This window comes from Cajanus cajan, chromosome 11 (assembly GCF_000230855.2).
Source record: "Cajanus cajan strain Asha chromosome 11, NIPB_CcT2T_4, whole genome shotgun sequence".
Lineage (NCBI taxonomy): Eukaryota > Viridiplantae > Streptophyta > Magnoliopsida > Fabales > Fabaceae > Cajanus > Cajanus cajan.
The window spans coordinates 20,609,286-20,632,467 of record NC_138527.1 but is presented as its reverse complement, the minus strand read 5'-3'; the positions used below and the strand labels follow the sequence as shown (position 1 = coordinate 20,632,467).

General features: G+C 43.2%; 1 protein-coding gene across 1 annotated transcript; it reads right to left on the bottom strand.

Annotated features, from left to right (window-relative positions):
• Positions 1-21,850: 21,850 nt before the first annotated feature.
• LOC145953425 (uncharacterized) lies at positions 21,851-22,282 on the bottom strand. Its single transcript, XM_083067378.1, has one exon. It carries the CDS (start codon positions 22,280-22,282, stop codon positions 21,851-21,853), a length of 432 nt encoding a protein of 143 aa, XP_082923504.1.
• Between the last annotated feature and the right edge of the window lie 900 nt (positions 22,283-23,182).

Sequence of the window (23,182 nt, the reverse complement as noted above, 5' to 3'; positions counted from 1 at the left end):
GTTTGTAACAAGAGATTAAGGATTCATTAGTCTGACGTTTGGTGAAATTTGACCCCACAATCTCACAAAACCATTATACCATTTCTATCCTTTTTCCACACTAAAACCAACATTTTTATGGTTTAACATTCCAGTAGTCATGCTCTTCAATTCACATTTACATGACAACTACTAAAATGGAATTAATCTTTAGTCACGAATAGTCAATAAATGCTTATTTTACCTACTAATCCCTGTGGATACGATAGAATTAAACTAATTTACAATTATAACAAAATGTTTCAAGGGAAATCTCAACACTAAATGGACTTGCTTCTTGAATCTTCACCAAAGCCACAGATCTTCTTCTTGAGGAAAGCTTCGGATGGAAACCTTGAAGTGAGGAACAAAAGGTGTTAGAAAAGAATGGCACAATCCAAGAGGGGGGTGAATTGGATTTTATGACCCTTTAAATATTTATCAGAGTATTTAGGATCTTTATTTCACTTAAACTTTTCTAAAACTGAATTTTCAAATGAAACTCCTCTAAAGACTTGTTAAGGAAGTATGAATGCAATATGCTCTGTTGATTACAAAATAATAAGGTTCAAATGTAATGCTCTAATTCAGGTTTAAACCATCAATGTTCACACACATGTTAATCAAGAATTATCTTCTTTAATATTCAACTAAAAAATTACTCAAAGTAAAAGATAAGGTAGAAGAAGATTACACAAGTCTTTTATACTGGTTCAGTCACTCCACATGTGACCTACATCCAGTCCTTAATCAACAACCGATTAAGATTTGTTCCACTATCTTAAGTAAGAAGGTTTACAAGCACACCACACATGCATATACTTTAATACTAAAGATAGCCACTTTCTTGACCCCAAGAAAGCTCCCCTTGTAGAAACCCACTACAAGAAACCTTACCACTTGAGAAACCCTTCTCAAGATTTTACAAGTATTCACAAAGAATAAAAGAACGAATTCACATGGAATTCTTGACACAAATCTTAATCTTCCCTTTCAAGAATGATATGATGATGATGATCTTTCAAAGTTTTTCATAAACGTTTCTCTTCTTGGATTCACAAAGAAAACTCTCCAAGATGTCACAAAGACTCCACAAAAATGTTTTTCTCAATTTGATTATCAGTTCTAACTCTTGTTTGATGTTTCTAAAAGTTCAAACTATTTATAAAAGTCTCAGACCCAGATAATCAATTATTTTAAAGGATAATCGATTATTTTGTTCTTCAGGTTTTCTGGAAACCAACCAAGAACAATATAATCGATTATTTTGCTGGATAATCGATTATTCCAGAGAGTTATTTCTGAGATAATTGATTATTTTGGCAAATAATCGATTATTGCAGCAAGGCATCCCATTTTGCCTATTGCTGGAATAATCGATTATATTTAACGATAATCGATTATTTTGAGTTAGTTTTTAAAACTTCATTTTATACCTCAAAATAAGTTTCTAATCTTCTTAATTCATCATCATACACTCTCTACTTAGTTTAGATACAGAATTTGCTTATGCACAAAACATACGAAGCACACACAACATAAAAACTCATCCAAAACAATTTATTTTCTAAACTCTATTACATAGCCCTTATTACATAGCATTTTCTTGACTTTCTCTAACTTTGTTTTTGTGCTTCCAAATTATTATTGTACACACATGTTGTGATCATCAAAACTCCTTTAAGCTTCAAGCTCTCCTAAGCTCAACAATCTCCCCCTTTTTGATGATGACAACCCATGACTCAAATCATATCAAGCCCAAGCTATTGTGCTTCAACCTTTCCAACCATTGTGCCTTTAATTCCAACATTCAAAACCTGCACAATACACACACACAAGCACAATACCTGCAAAAACAACAACTATACACACACAACCTACAACACAATACCTGTAAAAACAACAACTATACACACACAACCTACAACCTTTTCTCCCCCTTTGGCATTATCAAAAACAGAGTAAGCCATTATTTGTGCAGCAATTAACCACAATTCAGAACAAGTTAAGCCAAGAAAAACATTAACACAATATCAAAACAGAGTATTCCAACCAACAAAATCAAAACAATCAATACTTAAAACAGAGTATTATAGCATCAATCAGCCATGATTCAATTTGCTCATAAGACATCAAATTTTAAAAAAAATAGAATTTAGTGCCACATCCAAAACAACAAATCAGCAAAATAAACTCCATATTTCACCAGAAATTAATTGTCCAACACCATAAAGCAGATAAAATTGTTCCAAACTTAGACTATTACAACCAAATCGAAAATAATTGTTCAAAACCAGAATTTAAACTCCTAATTAAAACTAAGCATAGAAACAGAACAAAGATCAATCTTCATCCTCCGGTATGCCAAGGTGAGTCTTGAGCAGCTTCACTTCATGATCAAGATCATCAAACCTATCAAGAATACCAGAAAACAAAGATTCATGCCTTCTTGACATTTCCATTACCGCATCCAGCTTGTTTATCATTATTTGCTCAAAAGGTGAAAACGGTTTTGGCTCCGCTTCTGACTCCCTGCCAGGTTCAGCTTCCACCTGTGGTGGCTGATCCTCATCATGGGATGGAACACCTTCTTCATCTGTTGCCAGCTCCGGGGTAGGGGGTACATCTCCTTTGAATACCCACTTGTCTTCTTGTTTAAGCATCCCCATATGATGCAAAGAAGATTTCTCAATCTTGTTCGAAGCATGTAAAATTATTTTTCTTTCCCCTGTTAAATCTACACCAGCATTCTTAAAAATCTTTGACAATAACAAAGCATATGGAATCGGACCATCTTCCTTCCGCCTTGCTTTTCACATACAATCATTTACGACTGACACCCAATCAATCTTGATTTTCTTTTTAATAACATGCATCAACAGAATGTCATCCCTTGACATTTGAGCATGATTATGCAACCTAGGTTTCAACATCCAAGCAATAATGAAGGAAATTAAACGGGAATTCTTTTTCATACCTCTTGCCAGGAATTTGTCATAGTTGGTGTTCACCAGGTTCCTTTGACAATCCTGGAAGGTAGTCAGCTCTTCAAAATCCCCAAAATTGAAAGGTTGGGGTTTCTCCCGTCCAGTGCCGCTCAGTCCCGCAGCAGCCTTCAAAGTTGGCCCATCCAACTTAATCAGCTTTCCTTTCACCACCAATTGCATGATACCCTCATTGCTTGTGGTGAAACAGAGAAATAACCTGATCAACTCAGGATAATAGGGACCTTTCATTTCTAAAAACTTGCCTAGTTCTTGGTGCTCCAGCAGGGTTGGAAAACTAAAACCCTCATTCTTAAACCATTCAAGCTTAAGGGTCTTCGGAGGAATGATTCTCCACCCGGCGTACCACTCAAAGTAGTATTCTTGAGTCTTCTCGTCTGGAAAACACTTCGTAATCAGTTGCCCAGAGGGTAGAGGACGTTTGCTCCCCCTCACTTCAAGCTTCTTTGGTCTCTTAGATGAAGATGCCATGGGTGGGTTTTGAAGAAGATGAAGAAAATGAGAGATTTGAGAGGGTTTGAGAGAGTTAGGGTTTGTGAGTTGAGAGGAAATGAGAGAATGAGAGAAGAGAAGTTGTGAGAAATGTTTTATGCCCTAGCACATTCTGAGTGGGAGAGGTTTTAAGAGTAATGGGTGGTTTTAAGAGTTGGCGCGTAGATAACCGTTCAAAACGCTTCAGGAATTTGAAAACCGCCCAAATAATCGATTATTTATGCAAATAATCGATTATTTGCATCAGCAAAATCCCTTAAAAACGCAATCTGATATGGATAATCGATTATTTTCAAGATAATCGATTATTATAGAAGGTAGTTTCTCCTAACATTGCCCAGATAATCAATTATTTACAGAATAATTGATTATTCCAGTGGCCTTTCAGATTCCACTACTCAGATAATCGATTATTTCCCAAGATAATCGATTATAATAGTGACTCTTTCGATTCTTCTTACCAGATAATCGATTATTTCCCAAATAATCGATTATTTTCATGGGTTTACTTAAGATAATCGATTATATTTCTAGATAATCGATTATTCCAGAGAAGTTTTGCTTCTCAGAAATTTTGACACTTCAAATTACACCAAGTCTAATTTGCCACTTGAATACACTCTTCTAAACATCTCTAACTATCACTCTTAAAGCATAATCAATTCAAACATGATTCATTTATTATCCCTAATTCAATTCTCAATTGGTTGAATCTTTCCCTTGGTAGAGCTTTTGTAAAAATATCAGCTAGTTGTTTGCTTGTCTCTACAAACTCTACAACACAATCATTCCTTTGAACATGATCTCTCAAAAAGTGGTGTCTTATCTTAATATGTTTTGTCCTTGAATGCAAAATTGGATTCTTGGTTAAATTTATTGCACTAGTATTGTCACACCTCAAAGGAATTTTACTCAGCTCAACTCCATAATCTCTTAATTGTTGTTTCATCCAAAGAATTTGAGCACAACAACTTCCAGCAGCTATATACTCAGCCTCAGCTGTACTCAAAGCAACACAAGCTTTCTTTTTGCTATGCCATGAGACAAGTGCACTACCTAGTAGGTGACAAGTTCCACTTGTACTCTTTCTATCTAGTCTACACCCAGCATAGTCTGAATCTGAGTAGCCTATCAGACTTAGTGAGACTCCCTTTGGATACCACAAACCTACGTTGGTTGTACCTTTCAAGTATTTAAGGATTCTCTTCACACTCTTCATGTGAGATTCTTTAGGATTAGCTTGGAATCTTGCACATAGGCACACAACAAACATTATATCAGGCCTACTAGCTGTCAAGTATAAGAGTGATCCAATTATACCTCTATACTTTGAACTATCAACAACTATTCCTTTCTCATCTAAGTCAAGATTGCAATTTTTTGATATTGGTGTGGCAGCCTCCTTACACCTTTCCATACCAAACTTTTTCAGAAGTTCATTGCAATACTTGCTTTGACTTATGAAAATTCCATCATGCATTTGTTTGATTTGCAACCCCAAAAAGAATGTAAGCTCCCCCATCATTGACATTTCAAATTCTCCTTGCATGGTTTTAGCAAATTCTTTGCATAGAGAGGTATTTGTTGATCCAAATGCAATATCATCCACACTTGACAAATAATGTATTATCAACCTTTCCTCTTACATAGTCATTCTCAATAAAAAATTTGCTTAACCTGTCATACCATGATCTTGGAGCTTGCTTCAAGCCATAGAGTGCCTTTTTGAGCTTATACACATGATTAGGATTCTTAAAGTCCACAATGCCTGGTGGTTGTTCAACATACACTTCCTCTTGTATCAACCCATTGAGGAAAACACTTTTCACATCCATTTGATAAAGCTTGAAATTCATTATAGAGGAATAAGCAAGAAGTAATCTAATGGCTTCTATCCTTGCTACAGGGACAAAAGTCTCATCATAGTCAATTCCCTCTTCTTGATTATACCCCTTAGCCACTAGTCTTGCCTTATTTCTTAGAATTATCCCAGATTCATCAAGCTTATTTCTAAAAAGCCATTTGGTTCCAATAATTGGATAATCTTTTGGTAATGGCACTAAATCCCATACTTCATTCCTGTCAAGCTGATTTAGTTCCTCTTGCATGGCCATTAACAAATGTTCATCTTTTAGTGCTTCATCAATGCTCTTAGGTTCAACTTGTGATACAAATGCCATATTGTTGCAAATATTTTTAATAGCACTCCTAGTTGAAACTCCCTTACCAATATTTCCAATTATGTTATCCATTAATAAGTCTCTAGAAGTTTTCCATTCTTTGGGCAATTGTTCACTTGTTTCCTTTGCTTTCTCATGTGATTCACTCTCCTTAGGCACTTCATATGGTTCATTCTCCAATAGAGGTTGATCAAGCAACTCAGTTAAGTCTTCAATTTCATTTTGCCTTGTCTCTTGTTTATTTGACTCATCAAATACCACATGAACAGATTCTTCTACAACTAGAGTTCTCTTGTTATAGATCCTATAGGCTTTACTATTTGTAGAGTATCCTAGAAAGATTGCCTCATCAGCCTTTGCATCAAACTTTCCAAGTTGCTCTTTCCCATTGTTCAGTACATAGCACTTACACCCAAACACTCTAAAATATGAAATGTTAGGCTTCCTTCCATTATATATTTCATAGGGTGTCTTCTTTAATATAGGCCGAGTCAGAACTTTGTTTAACACATGACAAGCTGTGTTAATAGCATCAGCCCGAAAATATTTTGGCAAGTTTGTTTCATTCAACACTGTTCTAGCAAGTTCTTCTAAGGACCTATTTTTCCTCTCAACAACCCCATTTTGTTGAGGTGTCCTAGGTGCTGAGAAATTATGGTTTATACCATGTTCCTCACAGAATTTGTGAAACATTATGTTTTGAAACTCACCTCCATGGTCACTTCTTATAGAGGTAATGTTTAAACACTTCTCATTTTGAACAAGCTTGACAAATTTTCAAAAGGCATTAAAAGCATCATTTTTGTTTGCAAGAAACATAACCCATGTGTATCTTGAGTAGTCATCAACAATCACTAAGCCATAGTAGTTTCTGCCTAACCTCATGGTTCTTGAAGGACCAAAAAAATCCATGTGAATTAATTGCAAAGGTCTAGTTGTGGAAATCTGATTTTTGCTTTTAAAGCTAGCCGTCACTTGCTTGCCCTTTTGACAAGCATCACACAGTTTGTCCTTTTCAAACTTGAGTTTAGGTAGACCAATCACTAATTCTTTCCTACTCAGCTTATTTAAATGATCCATATGAATGTGTGCAGCTCTCCTATGCCAAAGCCATATGTTTTCTTCTTGAGTTATTAGGCACTTAGTGTTTGAAATTGCTATAGAGTGTTCTAAGTCAAGCATGTATATATTGTCAATTATTTTACCTATGAATCTGATTTCTTTAGTACTTTATCACATATCAAGTGTTCTTACCGGAAATCTGCTGTAGAGTTGATCCGCCTGGTAAGATCGGTGAGCCTCCTTCACTGGTACGCTGGTGCTCCAAGATGGCGGTGGTTCCTGCAAAAGAGACTCTGATGCCAAAGTTAGGGTTTGTATGAGTATTAGTCTCGTATAAGTAATGCACGTACCTTGGAGTGATCTAGGTTTACTTTGGGCTTTGGGCCTGAGATAAGATATAACATGATAAAATATGATTAAATGATGGATCTCGTTTGGGGCGCGATCCTTAGGGATCAGTTATAATTTGCTTAAATACCGAGCTGACGTCACGTAGCGCGTGCCCGAGATCGTCTTGTGTTGTTGTGCCGAGCTCGGAGCTCGACCTCGCGGTACGGACAGTACACTAGCCCCCGAGCTCCGAAGAGCGTAGTTCGAGGAGTTAAGACCGAGCTCGCTGGGAGGAAGTGACCTTTCACGTATGCTACCTGTAAAGGTGCCATGTGTCACAACCGTTCATTTCCCGGAAGCGTGCAAGTGGCACGTCAAGGGAAATGACGATTATGCAATGATGGTTCTGCAATTAATGTATCGTCAGGCGTGCCCCTTGGTTGACATGTGTCGTGACGGTTTTGAATTTGGGGAAAGCTTTTTCTTTTCTCTCACTCGCACCTCTTCGTCTCTTTCACTTTACTCTTTTTGTTTGCTTTCTGGCTTCTCGAGTATGATAGCTCTTCTTGCCTTCTTGCTCCCGTTCGTTTTTCGTCCCTGCTTTCACAGTCCCTCTTCGAGTCTTCTTGCTATTCTTGATGGATGGTGGACGTGGTGCCGGTTCTTCTGCGCCTACCAGAGGCAGGGCGCGCGGTAAGGTGGCAGTTGCCGGAAGGGGCGTTGCTGAGAGGAAAGAACCATCCCCGCCCATAAACTTGGAGCCGGGGGTTCCTGGCTATGACTGGGTTAAGCGTGAAATGGTGGGGGTCCACAGTGTGTTCCGGTCGCGCCTGGATGTCAATGCGGTTTGGGAGACGCATCAGATTTGCGACCCCTCCATTTCTCAGTTGATTCGACTCAAGCCTTGTCCGGCCGGCGAGGGTGTGTACATGGGGAGTTCTACTGATCCTCCTCATTTCTATGTTTATCAGTGTTTCTTCAGGGACCTGGGCGTTTGTCTTTCTTTCACTCAGTTCGAGTGTGATTTCTTGAACTACATCAACGTGGCCCCTTGCCAGCTGCACCCCAATAGCTGGGATTTCTTGAGGGCGTTCCAGGTCCTGTGGGCGGTTTTAGGGATAGAGTTATCCCTTCGCGTTTTTCTTCACTTCTACTAGTTGAAGTTGGGTGTTCCGCTATGGCGTTCTTTCTCTGAGTGGGAGTAAAGATGGGGGTTTGTTCATCCCTTACTCCCAGTCTTATAAAAACTATAGGCATGAGTTCTTTCGAGTTGTCCTCATGGGCATTGACCCTCTAGAGGATGGGGAGTTTTACTTCGGCGGGCTGCCGAAGTTTCCTTTGTACTGGTGCCCCAAATCGTCTAGGTTTCACGGGGTGGACCAGTCGCAATTGACGGCTTTGGAGGTCGTTGCAATTGGGAATCTTTCGGCGCTTCCCCGCCCGCTGGATTGTCGGTCCGTTCTATCGCTTGCGAACTCGGTAAACAAGGAGAAAGGTCTAGAGAGTGAGTGTCTTGTACTTTTGATGGCTTGTTGGGATTTGTATGGTTTTTCTTTGCTGATATGTTCTATTTTCTGTCTGCAGGCATCATGGGGAAAGAGTTGTGGCTCAAGCTGAAGCCTCGCTTCAATGTGACCAAGCTCGAGGTCCCTGAACCTCCGGAAGAGGAGGTTTCTCCCTTAAAGATTAACCGGAAGAGGAAGAGGGGTGTGAAAGAGGTTGGCGGGACCTCTGCTCCTGGCAAAGTGGAGGAGGCTACCTCTGAAGCCATTGGCGTCGAAGCGGTGGGCTTGGCCGAGAGCCCACTGCCTGAGAAGGGTGCTCGGGTGGTTACCGAGGAGGTGGCGACGACTGCTGAGCCCCTTGCTCGACCTACTAGGGTATCCACCTGGGCTGCTGAGCGAGTTATTAGGGCTACCGTGGTGAGTGCCTTGCTTGATTATTTTGCTCTTTTATTCTGTATGCTCTTTTTCAGTTTCCTGAATTGGGATTGTTTGTTATAGGTGGGGGCTATTGCCGGGACGGCTACCCAGGTCGCTGGTCAGGTTGCCCCGACCTCTAGAGTGGTGGCTCCGGTCGCCAAACGGGTTGCCCATGCTGCCGAGGTTAGCAGCATGTACTTGTGATCCTTTGATGCACTGTACCCCTGATTGTTTTCTGTTTGCAAAGTTTATGCTTCTTTCTCTTTTCCTTTTGTAGGCGAGCAGGGCCGTCGAGGTTCTGGAGACTCCAAGGTCAGTGGCGATAGGGGTCGATGTTTCTGGTGCAGGGTCAGAGGCTTCTGCCCCTGGTTCGGCCGGCACTCGCGGGGAAGGGCCTAGCTCTAGGGTCCCGGCTTCTGCTCCGCCGGCGAAGGGGCCTCCAAAGCGCTCGTATCTTGCGTACCGCTACGCGCGGGAAGGCACTCCGTTGCGATTGGAGCATCTAAGCACGTCGGAGGAGATCGACTCTCTATGGAGTGCTTCATTGACTCCGGAGAAGTTTTTCCCCAGGGGGTCACTGAGCTTGGCTGACTAGGCAATGCTTGAGTCAGCCGGGCCGATGGGGAGTTTTGATGCCGCTCAGATCTTCTTGCAGAGGGGCACGACCATTGTGGATCACTGGAAACACAAGTGGTCCAGGCAGCAGGAGGATCTGGCGAAGCTGAAGAGCCGAGTGCTGCCCCTGGAGGAGGAAAATAAGGTTTTGACCGCCGCCCTTGGTGAAGCGAAGATGCAGGGGGCCGAGCTCCAGGCGACTCTGGGGGACCTTGCCGAGGTCCAGAAGTCATTGGAGGTCGCCCTGCACTCCAATGAAGGTTATGCGGGCCAGGTTCGCTCTTTGGAAGAGGAAGTAGCATTTTTGAAGGGTGAACTGGTGTCGGTGACTGAGAAGCGTCTTCGCGACGAGGTAGTTATTATTAGGAAGGAGGAGGAGATAGCCGCCCAGAGGGTAGGTCTTTCGGCGCTGGAGGCCGAGAATGTGGCGCTAAAGAGGAGGCTTGAGGAGGTTGAGCATTCTATTATGGTGGAGCACAAGAGGGGTTTCCTCAAGGCTGCTCGTCAGGCTGGATTCCTCGCGCCAGGTTTTGACTTCTCCGCTATGCATGTGGAGAAAGTTATTCGCTTTGGGAAGCTCGTCAAAGAAGACGACGTGGAGGATAGTTCCAGTGAGAATGCCTCCGCGTAGGCCAATTTTGTAATAGTCTAGTTGAATTTGTGTATTTGAACTTGGCAAGGATGATTCTGTATTTATGCCCCCTTTCTTTTTTTTTCTTTATGTGTGCGCACTTGATTTGTGCGCGTTTTGAGACACCCGTTCTATGTCTGTTGTATGCTTTTGTGCTTGGTGATATTTCACCTTGATTTGATCATGTCAAGGCTCGGTCTTGACCTCATTTTTTGTTAAGTGTCGCATTGCGAAGGTTCGAACTCGACCTTGGGTATATCGAGGTTCGAACTCGGCTTTAGATATGTCGAGGTTCAAACTCAACCTCGAGTTTTTCGTTAAGTAACCTCTGTGAGGGTTCGGACTCGACCTTACTCATATCGAGGTTCGCATTCGACCTCGGACTTTGGGTTTTTCGTTGAGTAACCTTTGTGAAGGTTCGGACTCAACCTTACTTATATCGAGGTTCGCATTCAACCTCGGACTTCAGGTTTTTCATTGAGTAACCTTTGTGAAGGTTCGGACTCGACCTTACTTATATCGAGGTCCGGATTTGACCTCAGGCATGCCGAGGTTCGAATTCGACTTCGGGTTTTTCGTTAAGTAACCTTTGTGAAGGTTCGAATTCGACCTTACTCATATCGAGGTTCGAATTCGACCTCGGATATGCCGAGGTTCTAATTCGACCTCGGGTTTTTCGTGAGGGTTCATACTCGACCATGGATAAACGTGTTAGGGTTCGTATTTGACCCCGAGTAGGCGGGTTAAGGTTCGTATTCGACCTCAAGTTTTAGTAAAACGTAAAATAATGTGAAGTTTGAGAGATATAAGTAGAACAGAATGAGTGCTTTCATTGATTGTGTAAATGTGCCTCGTTAAAAACCCTCTTAGCCAAAACCCAACGTTCTATTTTTTAGGACAAAAGACTGAGGCGGGAAAAGAGTGCACAGCTCATTCATACAAGTTTCAACTAAAATAGAACTTGAGGTGCGTAGCATTCCATGTTCGCAGTATAGGTTTTCCGCTGAGTTCCTCTAGTCGGTAGACCCATTCTCCAAGTCTTCTGTAACTCGGAACGGGCCGCCCTAAGTGGGTGCGAGCTTCCCATCTGACGCGTCTTTTCGTGCTTCACCTAGTAACCGCCACACCAATTCGCCTGCCCGGAAGGAGCGAGGTTTTACTCGGGTGTTGTATCTTCGGGATGCTCAGAGCATGGAGGCTTCCTTGTGGATTCGGGCTTCGTCTCTAAGCTCGTCCACTAGGTCGAGGTCGGCTGCTAGTTCTTGGGCATTCTGTTTGCCGTTGAAGACTTGGCGTCTGTGGGACGCTTCGCCGACTTCTACCGAGATCATGGCGTCCGCTCCGTAGGTCAGCCTGTAAGGCATTTCTTGCGTGGTTGATTGAGGGGTACAATGATACGCCCAGAGGATGCTGGGGAGTTCATCGGGCCACTGTCCTTTGGTGTTTCCTAGTCACTTTTTGAGTTCTCGGAGGATGACTTTGTTGGCAGCTTCGGCCTGGCCGTTGGTCTGGGGGTGTTCCACCGAGGTCGTAAGGTGTTTGATTCCGAGTTCATGGAGGAAGTCCTCGAATTCCTGTGCGATGAACTGTAGGCCATTTTCAGTAACAAGGGCGTGAGGGATTCCAAACCTGCAGATGATACTCTTCCAGGTGAACTTCCGCACGTTCTCAATGGTGATTTTGGCAAGTGGGCACGCTTCGATCCATTTGGTGAAGTAGTCGATTGCCACCAGGAGGAACTTTAGTTGGCCTTTCGCAGGGGGGAATGGCCTAAGGATGTCTATTCCCCATTGGGAAAAAGGCCACGCCGATATCATATGGTGGAGAGTTTCGGGTGGTTGTCTGTATGCATTGCCGAATTGTTGGCATTCTTTGCATTTTTGGATGTGGCTTTGGCAATCCGACTTCAGAGTGGGCCAGTAGTACCCAGCTTGGAGTACCCTGGTCGCCATTAAACGTGCCCCCGAGTGCATGCCGCATATCCCCCGGTGAATTTCCTTGATAACATAGGCTGCCTGAGACGCAGTCAGGCATTTGAGCAGTGGAGAGGAGATGCCGCGTTTGAACAACTCATCTTCGATGATGACTGTAGACCCCTAAAATTGTCCGGGTCGGAAATAAAGCTTGAAGACTCTCGAAGACTAAAGGAAAGTCAGCCGGAAGGACTCCTGGAAGACCCTGGAAGACCCTAGGATGATTATCTGTAGGTTTAGAGGTCTTAGAGTAGCAAAAAATAAGAAAGTGGAGGGAATGAAGCCCAATACGGCCTCCCAAGAGTTCAGTACGGCCGTATTGAACATTTTAAACTACAATACGGCCGCACTGAACTCAATACGGCCGTATTGAAGTTCAATACGGCTGCATTGAACTCAATACGGCTGCACTGAACTTCAATACGGCCGTATTGAGGTTTTTGAACTTCAATACGGCCGTATTGAATTCAATACGGCCGTATTGTAGTTCAAAACTTCAATACGGACCGTATTGACCCCCAGAAACCGTATTGAGCCTCTTCCCTATAAATATGACGTCAATGGGACGTCATTTCACACTTTTACACTGAGTTTTAACCCTCTTCTTGAGTATTCTGGGTTTTTTTGAGCAGTGCTCTGCCTAGAAATCACTCGGAGAGTTGATCCGACAAAGTTCTCGAGTTCTGAGCTTTTTGCTTGAGTCTCGAACTGAGTCGAAGGGAAATCCTCCGGATTTCCATAGTTAAAATTTTCTAGGAGGGAGCGAGCGGGCTTGTAGAGCGAGGGAACGCCAAAAAGCTTCCCAGTTTTACTTGAATATAAAAGCACGCTTCAAAGGTTTCTTCTTAAGACCTTCCTTTTACTGCTTTCTGTGTGTATATTTAACTGTCATCATGTAGATAGTTAAGTTATAATTGTTTAGAATAAATAGGGGTAATTTAGTAATTTCGCACTATTATTTTTAGAAATAATCTGTCATAGGGAACCCGAAAGGGGCGCTGTGGGGTGCTAACACCTTCCCCACGCGTAACCGACTCCCTTACCCGACTCTGGTTGTCATGGCCGAAGTCGATTTTTGAATCGATTGCCTTAAACTTCTTTTTCCAATGTTTTGAGTAAAACATTGGTGGCGACTCCATGAACCCTTCCTTTTTATGAAAATCGCTAATCCATGGAGGGTCCCGCTTGGGATTAACATGGATTGGTGAGCCTTTTAATAAAATTGCTCGTTTGACAAGGTCTCAGTTTGAGAATAAGTCATTCTAGCAATCCATATTTTTAAAACAAATAAAAGAGTCCAACCATCCATCGCGAATGTCGAAAGCCCGTTTCGGGCCGGTGGCGACAGATGGCGACTCCACTGGGGAAGCTTCGAGAGTCAGTCCCATTGAGTGACAGATTATTTTTAACAAATAATAGTTAAAATTACTTTATTACCCCTTGCTTGTATGATAACATGTTTATCTAATTGGCTTTAATAACTGTTGTTTGTTTAATTTTCCGCAATTGTTTGAAATACAAACTGCACACGAACCTTTGCACACAACAGTTCCCTCTATACCCGGGGGCATGAGTGGTAAGCCATAGGGAGTGGATGTTAGTACGGCCGGTTGCGAATGGGTCTATAGGTGCCCGTAGACCGTTGTCGGAAAGCATCACTCAAGGTGATAACCATGAACTCGAGTCCGACAGTGCGTTGGAGCTTTCCATCGGCTTACGACGAGAGGAATTGGGTCCCTATAATGGGGGCACCTTGGGGGCCTCAGACCGGTGAGAACAGTTAGAACCACCTTGAATATGCACTTTTCTGCAGGATACCCCTACCTCGTGATTCGCTCGTGACTGTTCGTGGATGAGTGAATTGTTTGTGCATTGTTTATGTGAAATTGTTTGAGCATACATTGCATTTCTTTAAACATACAACATTCCTATTCTTTTAAAATAAAAATAAATAGGAATAAGAATCTTCCATTGCATGGTGTTAACATCTACCTTCATCACATTCATGTAGGTAGTTTCCCTTTTCACCCAAAAAAAAATACAAAAAACAAAATACCCAAAAAAAGGAAAAAAGGGTTATTTATCCAAACCAAGCAATATCATGCATCATCTTAGGGACATCCTAAAAACATGATAATGCTTAGTTGAATAAACACAATGCATGCATATTCATCGTCATCATCTCATATCATGCATTCTTATCAAAGATCATGGAGGGATCTAGGTTTACATTTCATACATCCCTCCTAGTAAATCATTAATAAACATTAATAAAAAGAAAAAATTAATCGATGCGTATGTTCAAAGAATGGATCGCACGCCGTTCGTTATCAAGTGTAAGCCAACAACCGTGCCAAGCGAACACACGTCAACTCCGTTGTTGGTAATCAAGACGAATAAAGGGGAAGGTCCAACACCATTAAGGATCACTGCTCCAAGACCTTTCCCCTACGAATCAAATAAGGCTGTGCCATGGATATACGACATCCATTCTTCTGCCGACAGCGATATTTCCAACATCGCTGGACTTGGGGGCATGACTAGGAGTGGCAGGATCTACACTCCCGAAGATCTTCATGATAAAGCCCCCAAGAATAAAGAAAAAGAAGAAAAGAAAACCGAGGAAAAAGAATCCGAGAAGGAGACAGACGAGCTGTTAAAGTTTATCCGACAGAGCGAGTACTCCATCGTGGATCAACTTCATAGGACGCCAGCAAAGATTACGCTGTTGTCGTTGATCCTAAGCTCCGAACCGCATCGGCAAGCTCTGTCGAAAGTCTTGAACGAGGCATATGTGTCGCACACTATCTCCCAAGACAAGTTTGAGGGGATTGTTAGTCACATCACGGCTAGTGATCACCTCACCTTCACCGATGAAGAAATCCCCGCTGGGGGACCGAATCATAACAAGCCCTTGCACATCTCTGTAAAGTGCAAGGAGTATCACATCGCTAAAGTCTTGGTAGATAATGGATCTTCCTTGAATGTGATGCCAAAAAGAACGCTCAAGCAATTGGCAATCAAGGGAGTCCAAATGCGCCCGAGCAACATGATCGTTCGAGCCTGCGATGGTTCTAAAAGAGAAGTGGTGGGAGAAATCAATCTTCCAATCCAAATTGGACCCACTATCTTTAATGTCGAATTCCAAGTGATGGACATTACTCCCGCATACAGCTGTCTCCTCGGCCGACCTTGGATTCATGATGCGAAAGCTGTACCCTCTACGCTCCACCAGAAAGTCAAGTTCATAGTGGATGACAAACTGGTGACCGTACAAGCTGAAGATGACATACTCATCAGCAAGCCATCCACCATACCTTACGTGGATGCAGCAGAGGAAGCTTTAGAAACCGCCTTCCAAGCATTGGAAATCGCCAATGTCGAAACGTTTCCCCGAGAAATGAAGAAGGTAGCCTCCATGCTCACCAAGAACGGATACTTGCCAGGACAAGGATTAGGCAAGGACTCCCAAGGAATCCCGGAGCTACCCATTATCAAGGATAATCCGGGGAAACAAGGGTTAGGATACAACCCTTATAAAGATCAAAGGACGAAGAGAAACCAAGATCCTTCTCGACGTTCTTTAAGCCAGATCTTCAGGAAGGCCGGTTCACAAGCGTCAAGGCCGGTCGTTGTCATCAAGTGCTCTTCTCCTTCCGATAGGGATGTGTAAACCTGATGACTATTAGAGATTACTCCTCGGGGACAGCCCGACCCCCGAGCCTCGATAGGGCACATGTTTCCACTATGATTATAATAAAATCATTCTTCATTATTTCTTATTGCTTCTTTTCTTGCTTGCAATAAATCTCTAAACCACATTATTTAACCCTGTTTGAATAAACATAAATGAGGTTAAAATCGTCTTAATAAAAATAAACCCGCATCTTTTTTATGTGGAAGTGTGTGTGACAACTTGGAGCACCTTTCCTTGGCTTCGACAAGTGCCATCATGGATAAAAAGAAATCCATTCAGGACAAAAATCCTAAAAAATAAAAAGCTCGGCAGGAAACCCAAAAAGGGGACTGCGCAAAAATAAGAGCAAAAGACCCGCTAGGAATCCCACAAAAGGGTGACCTAGGCAAAAATTAGGGTTACAAAATAATGAACAAAAACAAAAGCCCGCTAAAACTCCACAAATGGGTGTTTTAGGCAAAAGTTAGGGCAATCGAAAAACAGAATAAATCCATGATGGTACCACCAACTGAAGGGGCTCAAGAAAAGCTATCCAAGTTGTCAAATCACAAATGTTAATAACCAAGACGTGCTTAACTTCATAAGTGTTTAATCAAACAAGCCTAAACACTTAAGCCTACCATTGGCCAAGCCATTCTTACAAAATCCATTTTTCAAAAAATAAATAATCCCCTCTAAAACACAAACTTTCGAAAAAAAATATCCTTTCCTTCTTTTCTCTCTTGTCCCAAACGATTTTTGAATAATCTAGTGGAAACATGGAGACATAGTAGTCAATAGGAGGGTTGACACATCTTCTAAAGGAAAGGAAAATCATTTGGTTGATGACACCAAATCTCAATATAACATGCATCATTCCTCGGTTACAGAAATCGGCAGCACACAGCTCGTCTAGAGGAATGGCAAAAATCCAAACAGAGAAACGCATCGGTTAATTCTTTTGAAAAGTGAATCAAATAGAATTAGGTGCATCATACTGCATACATGCATACAGATGATAGGTGTAATGGAAGATCACTTATTCTCTGTTTATTGAAAAAAAAAAAAAAAAAAAAAAACAAACAAAAAATATATAAACTTCAGAAAAAACAAATGCGCCCGTATCATGTTCAGTACACCTGTACTAAAAACAGGGTTATGAACAAAGTTTCAACTCAGTACGGGCGTACTGAAATAGATATGGCCGTATTGGCCACAAAGAAATATTCAAAGACCTCATCATGAGGCAATTGCATAAAATAGAAAAAATAGAAAATTGCTTGTGTATGACAGCAGTCAACAAAAGCCGAAAACGAAAAAAGGCAAGGATACAAACGATACTCCTCAGTTTGTACAAAAATAACTGAGCCTGGAGAGGCTTGCTGAAACAATACTCACACAGAATAACTGAGCCTGGAGAGGCTTGCCGAAATAATACTCCCACAGAATAATTGAGCCTGGAGAGGCTTGCCGAAATAATACCCTCAGAATAACTGAGCCTGGAGAGGCTTGCCGAAATAATACTCTCTCAGAATAATTGAGCCTGGAGAGGCTCGCCGAAATAATACTCTCTCAGAATAATTGAGCCTGGAGAGGCTCGCCGAAATAATACTCTCACAGAATAATTGAGCCTGGAGAGGCTCGCCGAAATAATACTCTCTCAGAATAACTGAGCCTGAAGAGGCTTGCCAAAATAATACTCCTCAGAGACATTTCTGTACAGAAAAAGCCGAAATCAACCAAAAAAGGCAAAAACACAGAAAAAGCCAAAATCAACAAAAAAAGGCAAAAACACAGAAAAAGCCAAAATCAACAAAAAGGCAAAATACAGAAAATCCAACAAATTATACAGAATAACTGAGCCTGGAGAGGCTTGCCGAAATAATACTCATACAGAATAACTGAGCCTGGAGAGGCTTGCCGAAATAATACTCCCACAGAATAACTGAGCCTGGAGAGGCTTGCTGAAATAATACTCCCACAAAATAATTAAGCCTGGAGAGGCTTGCCGAAATAATACTCTCCAAAAGACGTCTCAGCTCGCATTCTTGGGCTGAACAAAAAACCAATTCTTCATACAGAATAAATTGAGCCTGGAGAGGCTTACCGAAATAATACTCCTTCAGAATAACTGAGCCTGGAGAGGCTTGTCGAAATAATACTCCTTCAGAATAATTGAGCCTGGAGAGGCTCGCCAAAATAATACTCTCTCAGAATAATTGAGCCTGGAGAGGCTTGCCGAAATAATACTCTCGCAGAATAACTGAGCCTGGAGAGGCTTGCCGAAATAATACTCTCATCAGAATAATTGAGCCTGGAGAGGCTCGCAGAAATAATACTCCCCAGAGAAACCCCAACTCAAGCTCACGGAACAAATCCCCAGCGAGAGCTATCAAAGCAAGATCGACAAAATTCCCAATGGAAGCACGATCACCCAAGCAGTATATCTAGTCAAAGGACTTAAAACTTCCTCAGTGGAAGATAGCTCTCCAACTCAGGCGTTGAGTGAGTCTAAGCCTGTAGAGGCTTCCTAAATAATACTCTGGGATACATAAGATCCCCAAATCCCCAGTCGCCTACTCAAGAGGCATTCCTACAAAAAGGAAAAAAATCAAAAGATCAATAATCATTCCCCAAATGGAATCCGGCTCTTGGCCAAACATCAAGCGTCAAGATGATTTGCCTAACAGAAGAGGCTAATCACAATCAATGACAAAATCCCCCAGCAGATAACAGCCTACACAGAGGCGACAAAACCAGAAAAACAAAAAGAGTCACCCGAATAAGGATAACCGGGATACTCCACCATCGTCGAAAGGACGTCAGCCAATCATAAGGCACCGCTCATCTCAGAAAGAGCATCTTCGTGTCTACACCCCAGGGAAACAGAAATTCCTCAATGGGCACCAACTATGCAAAGGAAAGTTGGGACACAAGAACCTATGAGTAACTGCACATCCCCTAGACGGATCCCTGCGTTATCCAGCCCTCAGTGGCACAAAAATAAAAAACAATCGTCAAAGCAGCATCGTGGACTGTGGAGACAAAATCAAAATCAACATCCAGAACCCTCAGTGGATAATAGCCTACACAGAGGCTACAAAAATCAGAAAAATCAAAGAGAGACACCCGAATAAGGATAACCGGGATACTCCACTTACGTCAAAAGGACGTCAGCCAAACATAAGGCATCGCTCAAATCAAGAAGAGCATCTGTGTCTACACCCCAAGGAGTCAGAAATTCCCCATGGGTACCAACTATGCAAATGCAAGTTTGGGCACAAGAACCTATGAATGAATGCACATCCCCTAGACGGATCCCTGCGTTATCCAGCCCTCAGTGGCACAAAATCAGAAAAACGTCGAAGCAGCATAGTGGACTGTGGAGACAAAAAAATCATCTCAGATCCCTGGAGAGGGTAAACTCGCATTGCCGAAGTGATCAGAAGACACGGACGCAGACCCTGGAGAGGGCAAACTCAGTTGCCTAGGTCGTCAGAGACCAAACAAAGTCTGGAGAGACGGTACTCAAACAAAGTCTGGAGAGACGGTACTCAAACAAAGTCTGGAGAGACGGTACTCAAACAAAGTCTGGAGAGACGGTACTCAAACAAGGTCTGGAGAGACGGTACTCAAACAAGGTCTGGAGAGACGATACTCAAACAAAGTCTGGAGAGACGGTACTCAAACAAAGTCTGGAGAGACGGTACTCAAACAAAGTCTGGAGAGACGGTACTCAAACAAAGTCTGGAGAGACGGTACTCAAACAAAGTCTGGAGAGACGGTACTCAAACAAAGTCTGGAGAGACGGTACTCAAACAAAGTCTGGAGAGACGGTACTCAAAGAAAGTCTGGAGAGACGATACTCAAAGTCTGGAGAGACGGTACTCAAAGTCTGGAGAGACGGTACTGAAGGTCTGGAGAGACGGTACTCAAAGTCTGGAGAGACGGTACTCAAAGTCTGGAGAGACGGTACTCAAAGTCTGGAGAGACGGTACTCAGAGTCTGGAGAGACGGTACTCAAAGTCTGGAGAGACGGTACTCAAAGTCTGGAGAGACGGTACTCAAGGTCTGGAGAGACGGTACTCAAACAAGGTCTGGAGAGACGGTACTCAAACAAGGTCTGGAGAGACGGTACTCAAACAAAGTCTGGAGAGACGGTACTCAAAGAAAGTCTGGAGAGACGGTACTCAATCAAAGTCTGGAGAGACGGTACTCAAAGTCTGGAGAGACGATACTCAAAGTCTGGAGAGACAGTACTCAAGGTCTGGAGAGACAGTACTCAACCATCAGCGTCGTCAGAGGCACGTTGGTGTTCAACTTCCGGCTCGGGCGTCGAGTGAAGTTGACCCTGGAGAGGGTAAACTTAGCTACCGAGGTTGTCAGAAGCGCCGAGGTATGCAACAACCTGGAGAGGCTACTCAACAATTTTCCACCGGAAGACGCTACAAGTCAGAAGGTTGGCACATCACCTGGACAATTGGGTCAACTCCTTTACTTGTCAGCCGGTACACCAAAAGGCCGTCCAACTAAGTAAAGGGGGGGCAGCTGTAGACCCCTAAAATTGTCCGGGTCGGAAATAAAGCTTGAAGACTCTCGAAGACTAAAGGAAAGTCAGCCGGAAGGACTCCTGGAAGACCCTGGAAGACCCTAGGATGATTATCTGTAGGTTTAGAGGTCTTAGAGTAGCAAAAAATAAGAAAGTGGAGGGAATGAAGCCCAATACGGCCTCCCAAGAGTTCAGTACGGCCGTATTGAACATTTTAAACTACAATACGGCCGCACTGAACTCAATACGGCCGTATTGAAGTTCAATACGGCTGCATTGAACTCAATACGGCTGCACTGAACTTCAATACGGCCGTATTGAGGTTTTTGAACTTCAATACGGCCGTATTGAATTCAATACGGCCGTATTGTAGTTCAAAACTTCAATACGGACCGTATTGACCCCCAGAAACCGTATTGAGCCTCTTCCTTATAAATATGACGTCAATGGGACGTCATTTCACACTTTTACACTGAGTTTTAACCCTCTTCTTGAGTATTCTGGGTTTTTTTGAGCAGTGCTCTGCCTAGAAATCACTCGGAGAGTTGATCCGACAAAGTTCTCGAGTTCTGAGCTTTTTGCTTGAGTCTCGAACTGAGTCGAAGGGAAATCCTCCGGATTTCCATAGTTAAAATTTTCTAGGAGGGAGCGAGCGGGCTTGTAGAGCGAGGGAACGCCAAAAAGCTTCCCAGTTTTACTTGAATATAAAAGCACGCTTCAAAGGTTTCTTCTTAAGACCTTCCTTTTACTGCTTTCTGTGTGTATATTTAACTGTCATCATGTAGATAGTTAAGTTATAATTGTTTAGAATAAATAGGGGTAATTTAGTAATTTCGCACTATTATTTTTAGAAATAATCTGTCATAGGGAACCCGAAAGGGGCGCTGTGGGGTGCTAACACCTTCCCCACGCGTAACCGACTCCCTTACCCGACTCTGGTTGTCATGGCCGAAGTCGATTTTTGAATCGATTGCCTTAAACTTCTTTTTCCAATGTTTTGAGTAAAACATTGGTGGCGACTCCATGAACCCTTCCTTTTTATGAAAACCGCTAATCCATGGAGGGTCCCGCTTGGGATTAACATGGATTGGTGAGCCTTTTAATAAAATTGCTCGTTTGACAAGGTCTCAGTTTGAGAATAAGTCATTCTAGCAATCCATATTTTTAAAACAAATAAAAGAGTCCAACCATCCATCGCGAATGCCGAAAGCCCGTTTCGGGCCGGTGGCGACAATGACGAACTTGGCCGATCTCATTCTTATCTTCTGAGCTTCGTCTTTATCTTCGGGCAGGACTCCTTCTTTCAAGTAGCCCCAGATGCCTGCCATCCAACCCAGGTCTTCATTTTCATTGACGTTGATAACCTTGTCGTCTAAGCTGGGGGAGTGCAACGTTTCCTAGATGATGGTTCGGTGGTGCCCGGGTCTTTTGGTGCTGGCGAGCTTTGATAGGAGGTCAGCGCGGACATTTTGCTCTCGTGGTACATGCTTTATGGTGAATTCGTCGAACGACGAGATTTGGTGGGATGCAGTGTGAAAGTATCGTTGCAGTAGAGTGTCCTTTGCCTGGTATGTCATGCTAAGTTGCTCCACCATGAGTTTTGAGTCGCTGTTACAACTCACTCTTCGAGCCCCGAGGTCACGGGCTAGTCTTAGTCCCGCGAGAAGTGCCTCGTACTCCACATGGTTATTGGTCACCTTGAACCCAAACTTGAGGGATTGCTCCAAGGCGACTTGGTTTGGTCCTTCGAGGATGATTCCTGCACCGCCACCTTTAGAGTTGGAGGACCCGTCGACGTGCAGTGTCCACACCTGGGGTTCCTCAACCATAGTTGGCGTGAGCTCGGTTACGAAGTCGGCCAAGCACTGAGCCTTCAGGGGTCCGCAACTTTTGTATTGGATGCCGAACTCGGATAATTCTACCGACCAGGCGATCATACGGCCGGCGAGCTCGGGCTTTCGTAGAATTTGCTTGATGGGGTAGTCAGTTTTGACTACCACCTGGTGGCTCTAGAAATAGGGTCGGAGTCACCAGGCCGCGGTGACGAGCGCTAATGCTAGTTTCTCGATCATTTGGTATCTCCTCTCTGCGTCATGGAGGACTCGACTGATGAAGTAGACGGGTGTCTGCACCTTTTGGTGCTCTTGTATGATGACTGTGCTGATGGCGTTTTCTGCTACGGCCAGGTAAAGGAGGAGGTCGGTGTTGTGGTCCGGCCTCTGTAGGACTGGTAGAGTTGTGAGGAAGGTTTTGAAGCTTTGGAAAGCTTCTTCGCACTAATTTGTCCACATGAAGTCCTTTGGCTTTTTTAGCAGAGTGGAGATTGGTCCTGCCCTCTCTATGAGTTTGGGGATGAAACAGGACAGTGAGACTAACCGCCCGGCCAGGCGTTGGACTTCTTTCACCGTTTGTGGGCTTTGCATTTGGATGATAGCTTTGCACTTCTCGGGGTTAGCCTCGATTCCTCTGCTGGTAATCATGAAGCCGAGGAGCTTACCTCCTTGGACGTCGAAGACACACTTCTCCGGGTTGAGGCGCATGTTGTGCTTCCTGACCTGAGCGAAAACTTCGGCGAGGTGGCGGCGTGGTCTATAGCCGAGGTGGTTTTGACTACCATGTCATCGACATAGACCTCCATGTTTCTTCCAATCTGCTGATGGAAGACCTTATCCATCAGCCGCTGGTAGGTTGCCCCTGCATTTTTTAGGCCGAAGGGCATCACCCAGTAG

Excerpts from the sequence above, each read along its gene's own strand:
- LOC145953425 (XM_083067378.1), bottom strand. The coding sequence starts at position 22,282 with ATGGTTGAGGAACCCCAGGTGTGGACACTGCACGTCGACGGGTCCTCC.